The 19,048-nt window shown below is 39.0% G+C and overlaps 1 protein-coding gene across 8 annotated transcripts in view; it reads left to right on the top strand.

Annotated features, from left to right (window-relative positions):
• CCDC88A (coiled-coil domain containing 88A) overlaps positions 1–19,048 on the top strand; it is a 148,053-nt gene that overhangs the window by 121,607 nt on the left and 7,398 nt on the right. For 2 of the 8 annotated variants that reach the window (XM_075863047.1, XM_075863046.1), the window contains exons 22-31: positions 1–90; positions 1,565–1,710; positions 2,683–2,775; positions 2,939–3,153; positions 5,685–5,762; positions 7,434–7,637; positions 8,634–8,699; positions 10,226–10,306; positions 11,475–11,749; positions 17,214–17,652. The exon at positions 1–90 is cut by the window's left edge and continues 97 nt beyond it. In XM_075863047.1, coding sequence (XP_075719162.1) covers positions 1–90; positions 1,565–1,710; positions 2,683–2,775; positions 2,939–3,153; positions 5,685–5,762; positions 7,434–7,637; positions 8,634–8,699; positions 10,226–10,306; positions 11,475–11,749; positions 17,214–17,652 — 1,687 coding nt within the window. Of the gene's footprint in view, positions 91–1,564; positions 1,711–2,682; positions 2,776–2,938; positions 3,154–5,684; positions 5,763–7,433; positions 7,638–8,633; positions 8,700–10,225; positions 10,307–11,474; positions 11,750–17,213; positions 18,298–19,048 lie in introns of those variants that run through there. The other 6 variants (XM_075863040.1, XM_075863041.1, XM_075863043.1 and 3 more) reach the window with 6 other exon arrangements.

The following is a 19,048-nucleotide window of genomic DNA, read 5'->3' as shown; positions in this document are numbered from 1 at the left end:
CAGACACGATTAGAAGCTGAATTCTCCAAATTGAAAGAGAAATATCAGAAGTCTGATATCACGGTCACAAATCTGACAAACCAGTGTGAGGTGAGCATTGGGTTTACCACATCTGTCAAAGTTATGTACCCTAAAGTTGTTGTGTCATCCGAACTATCCCTGTTCATATGACTTATTAGGGCATATGGAAGACATAGCAGCAGCTGTTTATATTGAGGACGATCATAGCTGGATGCGCGATGATCAGATGATCGATGAGGCAGATTCCTTTTGAGTCTGTTGTCCAGTTTTGACAATCCCTTTAATCTTGCCATACACATTGAGATGTTTCTGTTACACCTACAATCTGTAAGACTTCCTATACTTGCATCCCCTCTGTGGTGCTGCCAACCCATCAGATGCCTGAAAACGGCAGATTAGGAAATTTTGGGATTTTCCAAAAAGCTGAAAATTTTTTGCAATATCAAGGCTTTTTCATAATCAGAAGTGCTTGATAGCGGCCCCCACACAGTTCGATCCTCTATTTGATCATTGCATGGAAATGAGGAAATCATAATAATAATCTTTATTTATATAGCGCCAACATATTCCGCACCACTTTACAAGGAAACATGTACTGACAATATCAGACATTACATAGTGACCAAACGAATTTACAGTTTAAACAAGAGGAGTGAGGACCCTGCTCACAAGGGCTTACAATCTATGAGGAAATAGGGGTGACCCAAAATGTTGCTTAAGTACAATGATCCAGCCATCTTTTATAAACGTAGGGTAGTACACACGTGTTGGTGTATGACAGACATGAAGAGCATTAGGGAGTGTGGGGGATACTGCTGAACGAGGGGGTCAGGTTCTGGTCAGGTTCTTGGCCCCCCTTTTACTAATGTAAAAGGGGGGCCAAGGAAAGGAGTCAAATTAGGGAATGGTTTATATGCCTGTCTAAAAAAAAATTTTCAAGGCACATTTAAAACTGTGGATGTTGGGAATTTATTTGATTGTCTGGGCTAGCACATTCCAGAGGACTGGTGCAGCACAAGAAAAATCTTGGAGACGGGAGTGGGAGGTTTGGATTATGGAGGATGTTAATCTAAGGTCGTTGGCAGAACGTAAAGCACGGGTAGGGTGGTAGACAGACATGAGGTGCAGCACTGTGGAGAGATTTGTGGGTGAGAGTAATAAGTTTGAATTAAATTTTGAAGGAAATGGGAAATCAGTGCAGTGACTGGCACAGGGTAGAGGCATTGGTGTAGCGATTGGTCAGAAAGATGAGCCTGGCTGCTGCATTAAGGATGGATTGGAGAGGGGAGAGTTTAGTGTGGGAAATGTTTAATGTTTGCCTCCAGAAAGGACGATATGATTGTCTAGAAACTTTTAATAAGTTGTTTTTGTTTTTTTAAAATATTAATCACCGTAAGTAGATGTTATGGGTTTTTTTCTCTAAAAAAATGTTTTTCAAATTTTCCTTTATTTTTTTTTGAAAGCTGGAAATGTGAAGACCATTCATGAAAGTTTATTACAGATTTATATTACTGTGAGTAACTTTTTATGTTTTTCTTTGCAGCTTTTACGGCAAGTGAAAGGAAACTTGGAAGAGGAGAACAGACATCTGATGGGCCAGAACCAAATATTAGCATTACAAAACAAGACTTTGCTGGATCAGAATTTGGAAAGCAAAGATTTTTATCAAGTTGAACAAAGACAGTATATGTAGGTTGACAAATCTGGATACATAAACTTTGTTTTACGTATTATTTTCACACTAACAGTTTGATAGAACATCTCCTACCTACTGCATTCTGTTTCTATCTGTGTCATGGTTTTCGTCTATAATAGAAACAACGGCACAGTTTCGGATTCTTAGACAGACGCCATTGACTTATAATGGGGTCTGCTGGGTTCCGTTATGATGTCCGTCAGTTTAACATTGCATTGCAAATTTGCAATGCATTCTCTGAAAAGAGCCTCCGATGCAGAAATGAATAGAGTTTAAAGAGGCTCTGTCACCAGATTATCAAATCCCTATCTCCTATTGCATGTGATCGGCGCTGCAATGTAGATAACAGTAACGTTTTTTTTATTTTTAAAAACGATAATTTTTGGCTAAGTTATGAGCAATTTTATATTTATGCAAATGAGCCTTTCTAATGGACAACTGGGCGTGTTTTCTCTTATTTCCAACTGGGCGTGTATTGTGTTTTAAGCAACTGGGCGTGTTTACTTCTTTCACTGCACAATCACACTGTGCTGTGGATCATGCTGGGCTGGAACAATGAGAAGTGTAGGACACTGATTGGTCACTGATTGGTCAGCGTCATACACTCCTCTGTACAACGCCCAGTTGGTAAAAAGTAAAAACACGCCCAGTTGTCCATTGAGAGTCATTAGCATAAATCTAAACTAGCTCATAACTTGCTCAAAAATGATAGTTTTTCAAAATAAAAAACACTGCTGTTATCTACATTACAGCGCCAATCAGATTATGTAGGAGACAGGGCACTTATAATCTGGTGACAGAGCCTCTTTAAGGCTAGCACTGAAATGGTATACAGTGTTACTGCACTCACATTTAATCCAGTAGCCCACAGCCGATCCAAAAGGACCTAATATTTAATATTCATGTATTTATTGTTACTTTATAACTCCATCATTTAATGTTAATATATTTTTATATGTTCTCAGGGATAAAATCAATGAACTCAGAAGGCAGAAAGAAAAACTAGAAGAAAAGATCATGGATCAGTACAAATTCTATGAGCCTTCTCCTCCAAGACGGTAAGTTAGATAATATTATATAGGAGCAAGGCACATGATGAGTTAATTCACCACCCTAAGGCATAAGTTATATAAAGATTTGCAGACAAAATGTTACTGTACTTCACACACATACACAGGAAATATGTATCTGGTAAATAGCTCAGTTCTCTACCCCCAAAAGGAGAGGTAATTGGATAACGTTAAGGATGAAGAAACTAATGAGGTCAAAGAAGGATGTAAACCGTGAGCATCAGAGATCTCTCCCTCTCTCGGCTTCTCGATCGGAGTCTGGTGAAGGATTCTTACCACTACCCCCACAGGATAGCCAGGACAGCTCCTCTGTAGGCTCCAATTCTCTTGAGGATGGGCATCCACTTGGAGCTAAAAAGAGCAGCAGTGAGTACTTTGTTATTCTGCATCATAGTATGTGTTGTTTTATTACTTCCTTTATATATTAGAGTATGAAGAACAGTCTTGATTTAATACTTTAATTTTGTGCTGGAAATGATTCCGCCTCTACCACTGTATTGTCTATTGAGAGTCCTCTGTATAAAACGACATATGTTTCGATGATTGGTTTGATATATGTGTCTTTGTAGTAAAATCCTGACTTAACTATAATTTGTTTTCAGTGGCCATCATCATTTTCGCATGACCTCTATCTACTCTCTTCATTTTCTTTCACTAGGTTACACTATAGAAAAATGTATTTCAGTAATAATATCAAAAATAATTTTTGGGTGAAATTGTAGACTTTGTTGTTCCTATAGGCAAAGTGATCTTATAATACCGAGTAATTATAATAATGAGTATGGAAGGCAAGCTATGGTCACAGTGCCGTTGCAGTAATGGCCTTTTTAATTAGCAAATTTTGGTGGCTGCACTAAATCAGTTTACTCAAAGACGTTTCCATCAAAAACAAAATTGACCATAAGTCAGAAGTTAGGGCTACAGCCAACGTTGGGTAATTTAGATGGTTTTTACTTACAGGGGCCAATTTAGTGAGGAAGTGCGGCCATATTGAATATCACGTTTGATCTATCTTTTCAGAAATTGATTGACTAAGCATGCTGACAAAATGACAGTCGATCAGCAGTTTCTGAGAAGCTGATGCAATTTAATTAAAAAGAAACATCATTACCAAACTTTGGCAAACACACCAACTTCTAATGTACTCACATATGGCCAATTTTATGTTTTGGGTGGAAATTCTCTTTAAATCTAGTGACATTGCTAAAACTATATGTAAATTTACAATGTTACGATTTGCTGGATAAATTATTTCACAATGGCTGTCTTTATTTGATGAAATCGGGTACATCAGAGGAAGTGATGGATATAATTCTAGCCTTAGATGACTTACATATGAGAATTAGTAGAAACCTCTCCAAGCTTTTTCGGGTACGGAGTAGAAATGGACAATGGGGTTAAGATAGTAGAAGTAGAAAACAAAGAAGGGACAGGGACAAATAAGAACCATAGTGAACTAATGAATATGTAACAGGAATAATATGTTTAATAGGGTGTAAATCTATCTGAGCGCTGTTTACATCTTGTGGAGGCAACCAAAATGTCTAGAATTTCTATCTGTCCTCTCCGCATGGGTTATTTGCCTTGTCTGTGACAGTCTAAAGTTCCCTCTTGTCAAGTCAGTACTGTCCTATCTTCACGTGTATCTGTGCAAATCCTATAACTGCACAAAGTAGTGCTGTAACTATATTTAGGAATGTCTGGACAGTATCTACATCTCTTGCACTTCATGTAAAGCGTTACACACTTCTTTCTAATGAGTACTTCAGTTGAGGGACCACACCACTGTAGTTACTTCATTCAGGTTGGTTTGATAGATAACGGATTATCAAACTTTCTGGGGTACTTAATGATTGTGGAGACATAATGGGAAAAAAAAATCACCCACATTTCAACTTTTACGTATGTTAGGACAACAGTTTAAATAAAAGAAAACATACAGTAATAGTAATGTTTGTGAATATCCACCTTTTTATCTTCATGTCATTTTTAGGTACAAAGCTGTGCTGATTATTTTCTTAATATCTAGTTATAGCGGTCAGAACACTGTTTTTTCTTATACAGAGGGGTTGTCTAGTGACATAAGATTGATGAGGGATCAATCCGAGCCGATATACTTTTGGAAAGGGCCACAGCGCTCTGTCGAGTACTGCTTCGTTTCTTGCATAGTATTACAGATTTTTTCCATTCAAATGAATGAGTGGAATCTGTAATACTGTGCACTGCCGAATGTGACAGCGTGGTGTAATGTGGAGCTGTGTATGAAATGAAAGGGAAGAAGCACTCGCCGGAGTGCGGCAGCTCCTTCAAACAGCTGATCGGCAGGAGTTTTCTTGTGTGTCACACCATGTATGCAGGTTCCAGTTGAACACAACTATTAGGCCATCTGACTCTATTGCAAGAAACAATCTCACCACATAACAGTCAATAGAAATTATATATAGAAGACTTGCAGTGCTAATACCACCAAGCGTGCACCATGCTTAAGTCAAGGTCTAAAGGCTCTGGATATACTCAAACATGAGGATATCACTGATACATGATCCTTCCATTCCAATATCTGTCATCTGTAAACTAACTGCTTTTTTTTAGTTTGGAAATAGCCGCATACTGTAAGATATCGGGGAAAAATGTTTTATTCTACGAAACATTTTTTCAGCTTACTATTTGTATAGTATTAGGTGTCTGTGTCACATGTCATACCCATCATACACTGGTGTAAGTCTGTTGTATCTAGTCGTGCATGTTTAGCTGAGATCAGACATGCTCATTTCTGTCTTTCGTTTCAGCATTTAACTTCTTCCATGTGTTCTTCTCCTTTTTCCCCTTTCGTTTCTCTTTTTACCCCCGTTTCCTTGTTTTTGATTTTTTTCTTTCTTCCCTTGCTGTGACATAAGCACTGAAAAGACTGCCTTTTATGAGGAACAGACCGAAGGATAAGGACAAAATGAAGGCCCTCTACCGCCGCTCTGTGTGTAAGACATTAAAATGGTTCAGCTAGCTGTACTTGGCTTCCATCACTAATACTTCCAATAAGCTTATTCTGGACTGTGCTGTTTTTCCTAAAATGCCAAATGCAAGTCCTGATGCCAAATAATAAGCAGTTAATGAAAAATTCCTGAACTTCTATCCAGTGGTAAATAAGTGGGGCACTGGGATGAGTTTGCATCTTGCCCGAGTACATTACCAATAATACAAGCCTACTCAATGCATTGGCTGAGCATAGTGAAGTTTGTAGTTCCTCAATAGCACATTACAATGTACAAATCTGTAGTCTATATAGTCAGAAATTGTTATGGACGAATAAATATTTACTTCTAATACATGAACTAATGATCTTACAGATAGGTCACGTGCATAAAACTAGTAAAAAAGTATTGATAGTGTACTTTCTATAGAAGTATTATTCACAAGCTCATTGGGTTTCTTGCTATTGGCTTGGCATGAGCATATGATGTTCTTCATACGTTGGTAAAGTTTAATGTTAAATCCAGAAGGTTCAGGTCTATAGATGTTGTACTTTTCCCTATATGAGAATATTGACAGTTACAAAATAGTGGCTATATCAGCAGGGAGATGCGCTAATATACACTATACATTGTACCCCCTTTTTTGAAGTGAAGGAACTACCTGGTTTCTAATAGAACACCAAGGACAGAGAACTTTGCCAATGTCCTTTTATATGCAGTTTTGATGTCAACGGCTTCAAAAAATTTCCATTGGATGAGTCCATTACCTGCACACAGCCGAGGCACTCATTTTGTAAATTGAATCGATATTTGGCCTTCTAGTTGTAGTGATATCCTATGTTCATTGGATACCTCCATTCTTATGATTCAGAGGTATAACGGATCTTCTGTACAATGGTTCAGCCCACAAAATAGCTTGCATCTCAGTGGTGTAGGTGGCAGATCCATGATAAGTTCATACCGAAGAGCTTAGTTCATAGTGAATGTTGGAAAATAAAGATGCATTTTATAAAGTGCCATCTTTTATGGACATAATTTGCAAAGCATGAAACCTGCACTGGCCATGGACCCTCTCTTCATTGCTAAAAACAACCCTTGTGCTTCCAAAGAGGTCTCCATTGCCTTATTCTGATGCATTGGTCTCCCTTTTGTTAGCAAAAGTTGCCTTTGTATAAGTCACCTATACACAGTGGTGGTATCAAGTGTGTGCGGGTTCAACCACTTGCCCATGAGAAGCCTTGGCCTTTTATCATAGTGAGTGATATAGCTAGATCCTTAGTAATTCATTGGATAAGCAAACATCCGGCCAACAAAATGACTGCCCCCACTGTGTGCAGGAAACCTTAACCACTTTGTGTTCTGCTTATTTCACCGAGTCATATCATTTTTTGTCATTCTTAAGCAACATAACTTGTCGGCAAGCTATGCTGCTCATCTTTGCTGCAGTAGCATGGCAAGGAATACCCAACAGGCTTTAAAAGTAATGCAAAAATGCCACATTTACACTTTTATCATCCTCCACAAAATGCATGTCATAACCAAACTGGCTTTTTGTGAACCTGTAGTTGTTTTGACCTGCAATACGCTTTTAATGCTTGGATGGCTGTCATAACAAAGCTTGGTAAAGATGGCATGAGCAGTATCATGCTGATTCATTTGCTTTCATTTGCATCCCAGCCATGAATGACCTGGTCCAGTCCATGGTCCTCGCAGGTGGACAGTGGACAGGTAGTGCTGAGAATCTGGAGGGTCCTGATGAAATTCCTACCGGCAAAAGGAGGAAAGATTTGGGAACCATGGCCTTCTCCACAACCGCAATCAACTTTTCAACTGCCAACCAGTCTGCGGGCTTCAGAACCAAGCAGATACTTATAAGTAAAGGTATAAGCAGTGTTTTTTCTTTTGGTAAAAGTTGGGTTAAGAAAATATTACGGTCAACAGATTTATCTCATGTCCTTGGAGGATTTCACCTTAGTGGCAGTATATTTTTGACATCTTGTATAGTTTCAAAGTGAAAGATTACTGTTGGATAAAGATGCTGCAAGCCTTACCCACAGTCAATAGATGGGATCGTGCTGAGGCATCGTCTGCACAGAGAATTATTAGTGGATTAGCAACAGCTATAAAGCCAAGAATTATTTCTCAGCACATTTGCTGAATGCATCTCAACCATCCACCGGCAGTTGTCCATAATGTTATATCTAATACAACCTGCAGCACTGTGCTAAAAAGGCCGGTAGTCCTCCCTTAGTATGGGGACATATGCATTTTGCTGTGTCTTACTTTGATACAACTTGCATTTTGTAAGACAGGCCTATAATCCTATCTCCTATAAGAAGTATCACCTCTAAGTCTCTTTAACTCTGTTGGTTCACATTTCTGCGAGGCTTGACGTTAAGCCTAAAAGCAAAATGGTTAAACAGATTACAATGGGGCAGACTTATTAATACTGCCTAAACTAAAGGCAGCATAAACTTAGAGGAGACAGGCTGAAGATGCGCCAAATTTATAATTTTGGTACACTCTGTGTGATAGATTTGGCACATCGTGCTAGAGATTACATGCCTTCCGATTTCTTACGTCATCTCTTGGTTGTCTTACTTTTTACTATTATTTTGCATCAGAATTACGGTGCATGCAATTAATAAATCTGCTGCATTTTATGAATCCACTTAGCCGTGCACTACAGATAAAATTGTGAAGTGGGTATTACTGAAAGGAATATTTATAGCATCAACATTTTTTAAACAGTTTGATGGACATAAGGCTCCAAATATGATATGGTTGTAGGTGCTGTGAGAATCTTCAAGCGTTGTCACTTGGGAGAAAAATCTCTTTGATTCTACCTTGCCTAACGTCGTCCTTTTTGTGTTCTAGATGGTGCATCCTATGAGGATGTTGGTGGTCATGGTGTCAATGATGATTCTTACTTGACAGCTCTAGGTGATTATTCTTTTTGTACACTTTTATGCATGATGACTTCCACTAAATAGTAACATGAGAGTTAAACTTCTCTTGATTGGCCATAAACTTTAGACTTTCGTTAATTTGGGCCAGGACTGGCCGACCATCAAGTGTGTATTAGATGTTTGGCTAACATTTGTTCGGCATATGTTGTGGAAAAAAGGATTGGGTATTGTGAAGGCTCCATATGCCTTATCCTTTGTTCTCAAGGGAGATAATCTGCCACCAGAGTTGTCTGGCAGCAGCTTATTTCCGTCCTACCATTGGGGACACATGCATGCTCGGCCGAACCGAGTGTACATATGTATGAGGAGGTCGGGAGGAATATCTGTCGGCCGAATGACCGTTCAGCCAACAGCTATTGAAGGTGTATGGCCACCTTTATTCATTACAATATCTTATTTCCATTGGTTTACCAGCGTACATCTTATTATTTTCAGCATACAAACATGTTAGATTATTTATTTTTTAATAAATTGCATACTGTATGTCACGAGGCACACTTTTGACATACACATGTGTCTACAAGATATCTACAACTGGTTAAACCAATGACTCCTAAGTATGTCCCTATCAAATTGCTCACAGTTGTTTTATAATGCAGAAAGGACACACAGCGATGCTTATTGACGAAACCCCGTGTTATAGAATCTATGTAGTCGGCAGTGTTCGCCCACAGTGTAGCCCTTTGTGGGCATCTTTCAGGTGTATTTAATTAACCTTGATCTGTCAATAAACCATAAGAACGTGCATTTAAAGGGGACCTGGTAGCTCTCCTGACATGTCTGTTTTTCTGAAAACTTGTATTCCCTCTGAAATAACAAGCATCTTTTCTTAGAACTCTGAATTGTGTTGTTCCTCTGTTACTGCTCCAGGAAATGTATGGATAAATTGACAACTGGGCTTTACTATTCCCCTCGTCAATAGGGTGAGTCCAAACACAATCTGGCGCTGTCAGCTCTATTAGGGAAGTGTCACAGTGTATAGGAACACGCCCCATGGACAAGGGAAATGGTAAAGGCCAGATCTCAATTCATTCATACATTTCCAGGAGGAATGATAGAGGACCAGCACCATGCAGAGAAAAGAAACTCCAGAATTATTATTTTGTGGGGAATGCGAGTATTTACTAAAACAGACATGTAGGAGAGCTGATAGGTCTTCTTTAACAGTAATAATTAAGGTTATGAAAAATACATTATTCTAGAATTATTAATATTTTGTTTTACTTTGTGTTTTGTGTCTAATTGTTTTTTTTCCGTATTGTCCCTTCTGTTTTCATTCTGTAGTAATACATTAAACCCATCCACTTCTCCTTCTCTTTTTTTAAAGTGCTCTCCAGGGCTTTATGTAATAAATTCTGGCTGTCTGTCCTTGCTCTGTTGGCAGCGGGCATGCTGAGCCTGTGAAATAGTGCATGACTCCTTTGCATTCTGTGATTAGAATGCTGAGATTGTATGTCACCTGCTAAATGTTTGTTACCATTGTCTCAATCTTTCATCTAGCTCCCAGGCCAGCCAGTCTTGATAGTGGCAGGACATCCTATAGTAATAGTAATAATAATGCTTCACTTCATGAAGTGACAGGTATGCTCTGCTGATTTTCTTTTGTTTATTACACTTTTTATGCCAAGCTTTTATGCAACTGTGTAACTTTTATTATTTTCTTGAGCATCTATTTGCAACATTTGACAAAGTCATCAACAAATTTGCAAATTGCTCCAGTATGTTATTATGACACCATACGAAGAAGATGTTTGGACTTGAGTTCACGTCAACGTGTAAAAAGTATCACTTCTGCATCAATGAGAAATACTTCTATACGAGATGGCACCTCTTTAATCATATCAAAATCTTTTTTTACAACACAATATAATATAAAGAAAAAAACAGACAATTTATATAAAAACAATTAACAAAGCACAGACATGTGCCAACCTAGAATCCTAACCCCTGGTTGGGTTAGAAAACACACCACACATGGAGGAAGACAAATAACCAACCATAGGATACTCCATATATCTCAACGAACATTACATGTGTAAACATTAAAGAATTGCATGAAGTTATGCAAACATAACACTACAAAAAATGGTCTGACGACCCATGACGAAGCCGCCCGTACGGTGATACGCGTGGGGTTCTCTAACCAGACATGGTGGTTCTTGAGATTTTCTATTCATTAATCTACTTGATTTTTTGATGCTGCATTATTTGTTTGTAGTGTTTTGTTTGCACAACTTCATGCAGTTCTATCATCACTACGCATGTAATGTTGGTTGGGATATATGAATTACCCTATGGTTGGTTATTTGCCTTTCTACATGTGTATTATGTTTTTTAAGCCAACCAGGGCTTAGGATTTTGGGTCGGCACATGTTTGTGCTTTCTAAATTGTTTTTATATAAATTATAAATATATAAATTTTCTTCTTTAATATCGTAATGTGTTGTAATAAAGATTGTGATTTGATTGAAGAGGTGCAGTCTCATATACATGATGCAGATGTTATTATCAATCGGTCCCGGAGCAATGTGAACCTTTTCCAATAACAATATTATACATTCTGTAAATGTCCTCTATGGCAGACACTCTGTTTTAGCATTGTAATATGACTTTGCCATACAATGTAGTGTTCATATCGTATGCTTTTTATTAAGCTAACTGTACCAAACACTTCACTTTATAAGAAATTATACCATGCACCCACGATTTGAAAGCGCTATGGTAATGTTTGCTCCTTTCTCCACCGTAGGTCATGTAACCAGTCAGAGTAGATCTCAAAGCCACAGCAGTGGGGATTTCATTCAACACCATGATAATGAAGTATGGTCCAACAATAGTAGTCCAGTTCAATATTCTGGCAATCGCTTAAAAAAGTTTGCTGTATCGAGCCCCATGCTAAGACTCAAATCCTGTGATGGAATGGAAAGCCTAGCCCAGTCTAAGAAAAAGCTTGGATCACCAGGAAGTGAGATGGTATCTCTTAAGCAGTTTTTACAAGAAAGCAACAAGTTGACAGTGGGTCAGGTGAGTTGATGATCAAAACTCTACTGAGTAGAATCTTTGCTTCTTGGCCAAGTCTTAAAAAATATCAGGACCTTCCTCTTTCATTTTAAATGGAACTTGTCATGTTGCAAAATGCAGTCCAATCTGCAGGCAGCATTTTATAGAGCATGGGGAACTGAGCAGATTAATATATACAGTGAAGGAAATAAGTATTTGATCCCTTGCTGATTTTGTAAGTTTGCCCACTGTCAAAGTCATGAACAGTCTAGAATTTTTAGGCTAGGTTAATTTTACCAGTGAGAGATAGATTATATAAAAAAAAAAAAAGAAAATCACATAGTCAAAATTATATATATTTATTTGCATTGTGCACAGAGAAATAAGTATTTGATCCCCTACCAACCATTAAGAGTTCAGCCTCCTCCAGACCAGTTACACGCTCCAAATCAACTTGGTGCCTGCATTAAAGACAGCTGTCTTACATGGTCACCTGTATAAAAGACTCCTGTCCACAGACTCAATTAATCAGTCTGACTCTAACCTCTACAACATGGGCAAGACCAAAGAGCTTTCTAAGGATGTCAGGGACAAGATCATAGACCTGCACAAGGCTGGAATGGGCTACAAAACCATAAGTAAGACGCTGGGTGAGAAGGAGACAACTGTTGGTGCAATAGTAAGAAAATCGAAGACATACAAAATGACTGTCAATCGACATCGATCTGGGGCTCCATGCAAAATCTCACCTCGTGGGGTATCCTTGATCCTGAGGAAGGTGAGCGCTCAGCCGAAAACTACACGGCCTTGTTAATGATCTCAAGGCAGCTGTGACCACAGTCACCAAGAAAACCATTGGTAACACATTACGCCGTAATGGATTATAATCCTGCAGTGCCCGCAAGGTCCCCCTGCTCAAGAAGGCACATGTACAGGCCTGTCTGAAGTTTGAAAATGAACATCTGGATGATTCTCAGAGTGATTGGGAGAAGGTGCTGTGGTCAGATGAGACTAAAATTGAGCTCTTTGGCATTAACTCAACTCGCCATGTTTGGAGGAAGAGAAATGCTGCCTATGACCCAAAGAACACCGTCCCCACTGTCAAGCATGGAGGTGGAAACATTATGTTTTGGGGGTGTTTCTCTGCTAAGGGCACAGGACTACTTCACCGCATCAATGGGAGAATGGATGGAGCCATGTCCAGTCAAATCCTGAGTGACAACCTCCTTCCCTCCACCAGGACATTAAAAATGGCTCGTGGCTGGGTCTTCCAGCACGACAATGACCCGAAACATACAGCAAAGGCAACAAAGGAGTGGCTCAAAAAGAAGCACATTAAGGTCATGGAGTGGCCTAGCCAGTCTCCAGACCTTAATCCCATCGAAAACTTATGGAGGGAGCTGAAGATCCGAGTTGCCAAGCGACAGCCTCAAAATCTTAATGATTTACAGATGATCTTTAAAGAGGAGTGGGCCAAAATTCCAACTAACGTGTGCAAACCTCATCATCAACTAAAAAAAACGTCTGACTGCTGTGCTTGCCAACAAGGGTTTTGCCACCAAGTATTAAGTCTTGTTTGCCAAAGGGATCAAATACTTATTTCTCTGTGCACAATGCAAATAAATATATATAATTTGACTATGTGATTTTCTGTTTTGTGTTTTTTTTATATAATCTATCTCTCTCTGGTAAAATTAACCTAGCCTAAAAATTATAGACTGTTCATGTCTTTGACAGTGGGCAAACTTACAAAATCAGCAAGGGATCAAATACTTATTTCCTTCACTGTAGTTTTGTGGCAAAAGATTTAGTATAACTTGTAATTTATAGATCTAAACCTTAGCTCATTGCGAGTTTAGGTATCCAGTGGGCGGTCTTACTCAGTGATTTGGCAGAGTAGCACCGCCCACTGGAATCCTAAGCTTAGAAAGAACAGGGATTAAGATGAATAAATTACAAGTTATGCTAAATATTTTCCCACAAACTATATATCAACCTGCTCAGCTGACCTATAACATGCTGCCTGCAGATGGGACCAAATTCTCAACATGACAGGTTCCCTTTAAGCAGGAGATGGTTCTTTTAGAAAGGAGGACGGGTTGAATGTTGAAGTTTTCTGTTCCGTCTGTTACTTTATTGTTGCTTTTTTTAAGAAAAAAGTTATCAACTCCAATTAAATTTATGTAAGTCTAATTTATTTTGGGCACAAAAGTCTCCTTGATTCTTTTTTCCCCTTAACAAAAAGCAAGTTTATTATAAGATGAAGACCTTAGTAGGGCATGTTCACATGAGTCAAAAACGTCTCAAAATACGGAGCTGTTTTCAAGAGAAAACAGCTCCTGATTTTCAGACGTTTTTTGTGCCACTCGCGATTTTCGCTGCGTTTTTCACGGCCGTTTTTGGAGCTTTTTTCACGAGTCTATGGAAAATGGCTCCAAAAACGTCCCAAGAAGTGTCCTGCACGTCTTTTTCGCCGCCCTTTTTTTACGCGTAAAAAAATTCTGCGAAAAACGCTCCGTCGGTACAGAACACCGTTTTCCAATTGAAATCAATGGGCAGATGTTTGGAGGCGTTCTGCTTCCGATTTTTCGGATGTTTTTTGGCGTTTATGGCCCGAAAAACGGCCAAAAATAGGCCGTGTGAATATACCCTAAGGCTATATTCACACAGAGTTTTTTGACGCGGAAACCGCGCCGCAAAACTCATCAAAAACTGTTCGAAAATGCCTCCTATTGATTTCAATTGGAGGCGGAGGCGTCTTTTTCCCACGAGCGGTAAAACCGTCTAGCAGGAGAAAGAAGGGACATGCCCTAGCTTCGGGCGTTTACGCCTCTGACAACAATGGGAGTCAGAGAAAGCGTATTTCGCAGCGTTTTATGCCCGTGGCCATCATAGTGACAGTTACTTGGGTAAAAAAAATAAATTGTCCATGTTCGACATTTCTCATATCACTTATATATCATCCAATTCTACATTAGTTATAAACTTCAATGTCATTTGCGATTATATATGCTGATGTTGTATCTGCTATTACTACCTCTTGGGGTAGGACATTCCATAGTTTGACTACTCTAACTGTAAATAACCCTTTCCTCCACACGTAGAGAATGTCCCCTGGTGTTTTGTCTAGTTTTTTTTAATGAATTAGTTGTGTTACAGTTGTTTATATTAACTACACATATGCAGTATTTATACAGGTTAATAAGAGCACCTCTAAGGCATCTTTTTTCCAAGATGAATAAATCCAATTTTTCTATCCTCCCTCATTGTAAGAAAGACATCCCATTCAATAATCTAATCGCCCACCTTTAACCCCTTAGTGATCACCAGTACGCCTTTTCACATTAGTCACTAAGGGGCCTTAGGCTAGGCCGACGCCTTTTCACGTTGGCCCAGTCTAAGTCCTGCACGGGTCTCCCGTGCAGGCTGGAGCCGGGGCTCTGCTGTCTGGTGACAGCTGGGCTCCTGCTCCAACACCCGCGATCAAAGTTTACTTCGATCGCGGCCGTTTAACCTGTTAAATGCCGCCGTCAATAGCGACCGCGGCATTTAACTTGATTACAGAGGGAGTGTGCTCCCTCTGTCACCCATCGGCGGCCCGCAAATGCAATCGCGGGTCTCCGATGGGGTGTCATGGCAGCCGGGGGCTTGATAAAAGCCCCCAGGTCTGCCCTGGACATATGCCTATTAGGATGCGCCGGAGGCACGTCCTAATAGATTGCCTGTCAGATTTACACCGACAGGCAATAATTCTCTGGTATACGACGTATACCAGAGCATTATAGCAGCAATCTGAAGATCGCACTGTAAAGTCCCCTAGTGGGACTAATAAAATAAGTAATAAATGTGAAATAAAGATTAATGATAAAAATGACAGTAAAAAAAAAAAAAAAGTGGTTTTATATAGTAAAAGTGTAAAAAATAAATAAAAGTACACATATATGGTATCGCCGTGGCTGTAATGACTCAATTAATAAAGTTAATATGTAATTTAAACTGCAAGGTGAACACCGTAAAAAAAAAACGCAAAAAACAATGGCGAAATTGCAATTTTTTTCCATCGCCCCCCAAAAAAGTCAGAATAAAAATGAATCAATAAGTCTCATGCACCCCAAAACAGTACCAATCAAAACTACGTCTTGTCTCACACAAAAAAGCCCAAAAAATCACTACATTGATAGAAAAATAAAAAAGTTAGGGCTCTTGGAAAGCGACGATGCAAAAACAAATAATTTTAGTTCAAAAGTGTTTTTATTGTGCAAAAGTCGTAAAACATAAAAAAAACTCTACATATGTGGTATCGCCGTAATCGTACTGACCCATAGAATAAAGGTAACATGTTATTTACGCCGCACAGTGAACAGCGTCAATTTAAAAACGCATAGAACAATGGTGGAATTTCAGTTTTTTTTTATAATCCCCCCCCAAAAAAAGGTACTAAAAGTTAAAAAAAAGATGATATGTACCCAAAAAGGGTGCTATTAAAAAGTACAACTACCCCGCAAAAAATAAATCCTCATACAGCTATGTAGACGAAAAAATAAAAAAGTTATAGCTCCAACGTGGAGCCCAAAACTATGAACAGAGCCTGTATGGAATAGGACTGCCTACGGCTCCATACTACAGAATCTTAGGCACTGTGTGTGCCGCCGTATTGTTCAATAGCTCTGTAATACAGCATCTAATAGAACATGCCCAAACATTTTTTTTTCTGTCAGATACATACAATATACAACAGAAAAATTTCCGTATGGTCTGTATTAAATCGGAGACATACAGAGGGACTGTAGGGCCCCATACACCTCTATAGGTACAGTATTACAACTCTGCACTTGAATTTGCCTTTAAGACCTTGATTTGTTTGAAATCTAAATTCCAAACCGGCCTAATTTATGGCCCACAGGTCATATCATTTAAGATGTCTAATATTTACCAACAAAGCTTTATATTTGGTTCCAAGTCTTGTCCAAGGCAAAGATATAGCTTCTTCCATTTGTTACTGAGTTAAGGTAGGGTTATAAGAAAAAAATGTAAGGTGCTGAAGTTTTCCAACCAGAATGCAACAGTCAACAACTCTATGCATTGTTCAATCTACATTAGGGCTTCTCAAACTTTAAGGCACCCTCGAGTTGTTGGTGTGGGACAACTGAGGATACAGTTTTGACAGATTTATGTGCTTTTTGAAAACTTTGGCATGGACTATGATCAATGGTGAGGCTCAAACATCCTTATATTCTGACTGGTGAGGCCCCAGTAGAAAAAAAAATGGAGTAAGCAGAATAGCTTTCTCCATCAATTACAGATGAAGCAAAAATAACAGTATTGGATGGTCAGAGCCATTATGAATTGATTTCTGACAAAGCTCTCAGTGTACATGTATTTATTGGATTTTTATGGCTGTAAAGTTTTCCATTAGCCAACACACTTGAACTTTTTCCAATTAAAGTCTAATAAAATTAATAATATTGTTTTTTCTTTTCTTTTATAGATTCGGTCTGGGAGCCAGGAAGATCTGTTGGATGAAGTTATGAAAAGTTTATCTAGCTCTGCTGAATTAGCAGGATTACAATCCCCATCTCAGTTGTCTCCTACCCTATCATTAGGCGACCGAAAGACTGCAAAACTGGAAGAATTTGTACGGCCCAGCTCTCACAAAGCTGATGAAAATACACGATTTCCATTCCCTACAGTGATCACTACACAGTCTTCAGATGGAGACTCTGCTATAGGTCAAGGGACTATGTGCCAACAGCAAGAAACAAAAGATTCCAAGCAATACGCCACCTTACCCCGTGCCAGCAGTGTCATTTCTACTGCCGAGGGTTCCAATCGAAGGACAAGTATTCATGATTTTTTATCCAAAGACAATAGGTCACCTGTATCAGTTGATCCATCACCTACAAGCGAAGAGGCCCCATCATTATTGAGTGAGTACCGTGCCGACAACCCGTGTTCTACTATTCCCACCCACAAACCCCCTCCTCGTCTAGTTGGCGATGATCCTCGCTGTTGCTCTGGGTGTGATTTAGTTCATTATAGTAAGAATATTGATAACACAGTTACTATGTGTTACACATCACCATGCATGCCTTTCCCATACCTTTCTCTTAACCCTGATTTGGTAAGTAGCATTAGTGGGCCACCAGGAGACAGAACAATTGTATTTTCACCTGAAGGACCAGATTGCTGCAAGACCAATAGCCACAGTGAAAATGGTGCTATGCATAGATGTGATCGTTCCTCCGAGTTTTTAGCGAGTAATGACGTAGAGACATCTTCACTTGTTTCTGAAGATAATCAAAGTATTTGGTATGAGTATGGCTGCGTTTGAAGAGGACCTTTTCGTCAGTAAACATAAGTGGAATGCAAAGACCATGACTGCATGGAGCACCATGTTTTTTTTGTGTTTCTATGTCATCATTGTATGTGTGTGACAGATATAGTGATACTCAACTTATTTGTATTCCGATCTTATAATACAGAGCCCAGTGATAATACTAGGTATGCGGAATCTACCTCAGTTTTGTCCTTTTACCAGGTTGATTTAAATGTTAAATAAATTAATTTTGAGATGTTTGGAAAAAATTGTATTTATTTGTAAGATATTGTATACATTTTATTTACAGCATTCTGAATATGCATGTTTTTTTTAAATAACTATCTGTTCTCTTACACTGCTAGCTTAATATTAGATCATCCATATTATTTCTGTAGAATTAATACATGATATACTGTAATTAACAGTTTGCAGGAGGTGTAACTACAATGACATGTTGAGTACCACTATCTGTCAGTACCCTCGTATCGTGTATAAGTAAATGCATGTTAGGACAGGTGCGTGCTACAATCCCTTGTAGACATAAAATCAGGGTCCATTTAAATGAAGATGGGGCCCTAAACAACAAGTAAAGTAGCCGTTGCCCCTTGCTTAGGCCTCATGAACATGACAGTAGGAGTTTTGCGGTCCGCAAAACCACTGATCCGTTGCGGTCCATTTGTCCTCAAAAAAACCTTTTGTTGTAAGAAAAAATGTATTTCACTAGTGTGTGAAGCGCGAATCCGGACCGTAAAATGACTTGTCTAGAGTTTTTGCGGCTCTAATTCACGGCCCCAGCATGGATCTGTGAAAACCACGGTCATGTGCATGGAGCCATAAAAATGAAAGAGTCCGCACGGTCGTGTGCATGAGGCCTTTCTATTCTTAGACAGTTTTCTTGTAAATTCACCATAATACCGCCATATAGTGTCAAGATACTGGCATACAAAGCCCACAGAGTACCATCATATAGTGACCAATTCATATAAGGCACCCTAATGATACTC

The sequence above is a fragment of the Rhinoderma darwinii genome, chromosome 4, assembly GCF_050947455.1.
Source record: "Rhinoderma darwinii isolate aRhiDar2 chromosome 4, aRhiDar2.hap1, whole genome shotgun sequence".
Classification (NCBI taxonomy): domain Eukaryota; kingdom Metazoa; phylum Chordata; class Amphibia; order Anura; family Rhinodermatidae; genus Rhinoderma; species Rhinoderma darwinii.
Note: the sequence above shows the minus strand (reverse complement) of the source record. Positions and strands in the feature narration are given on the sequence as shown.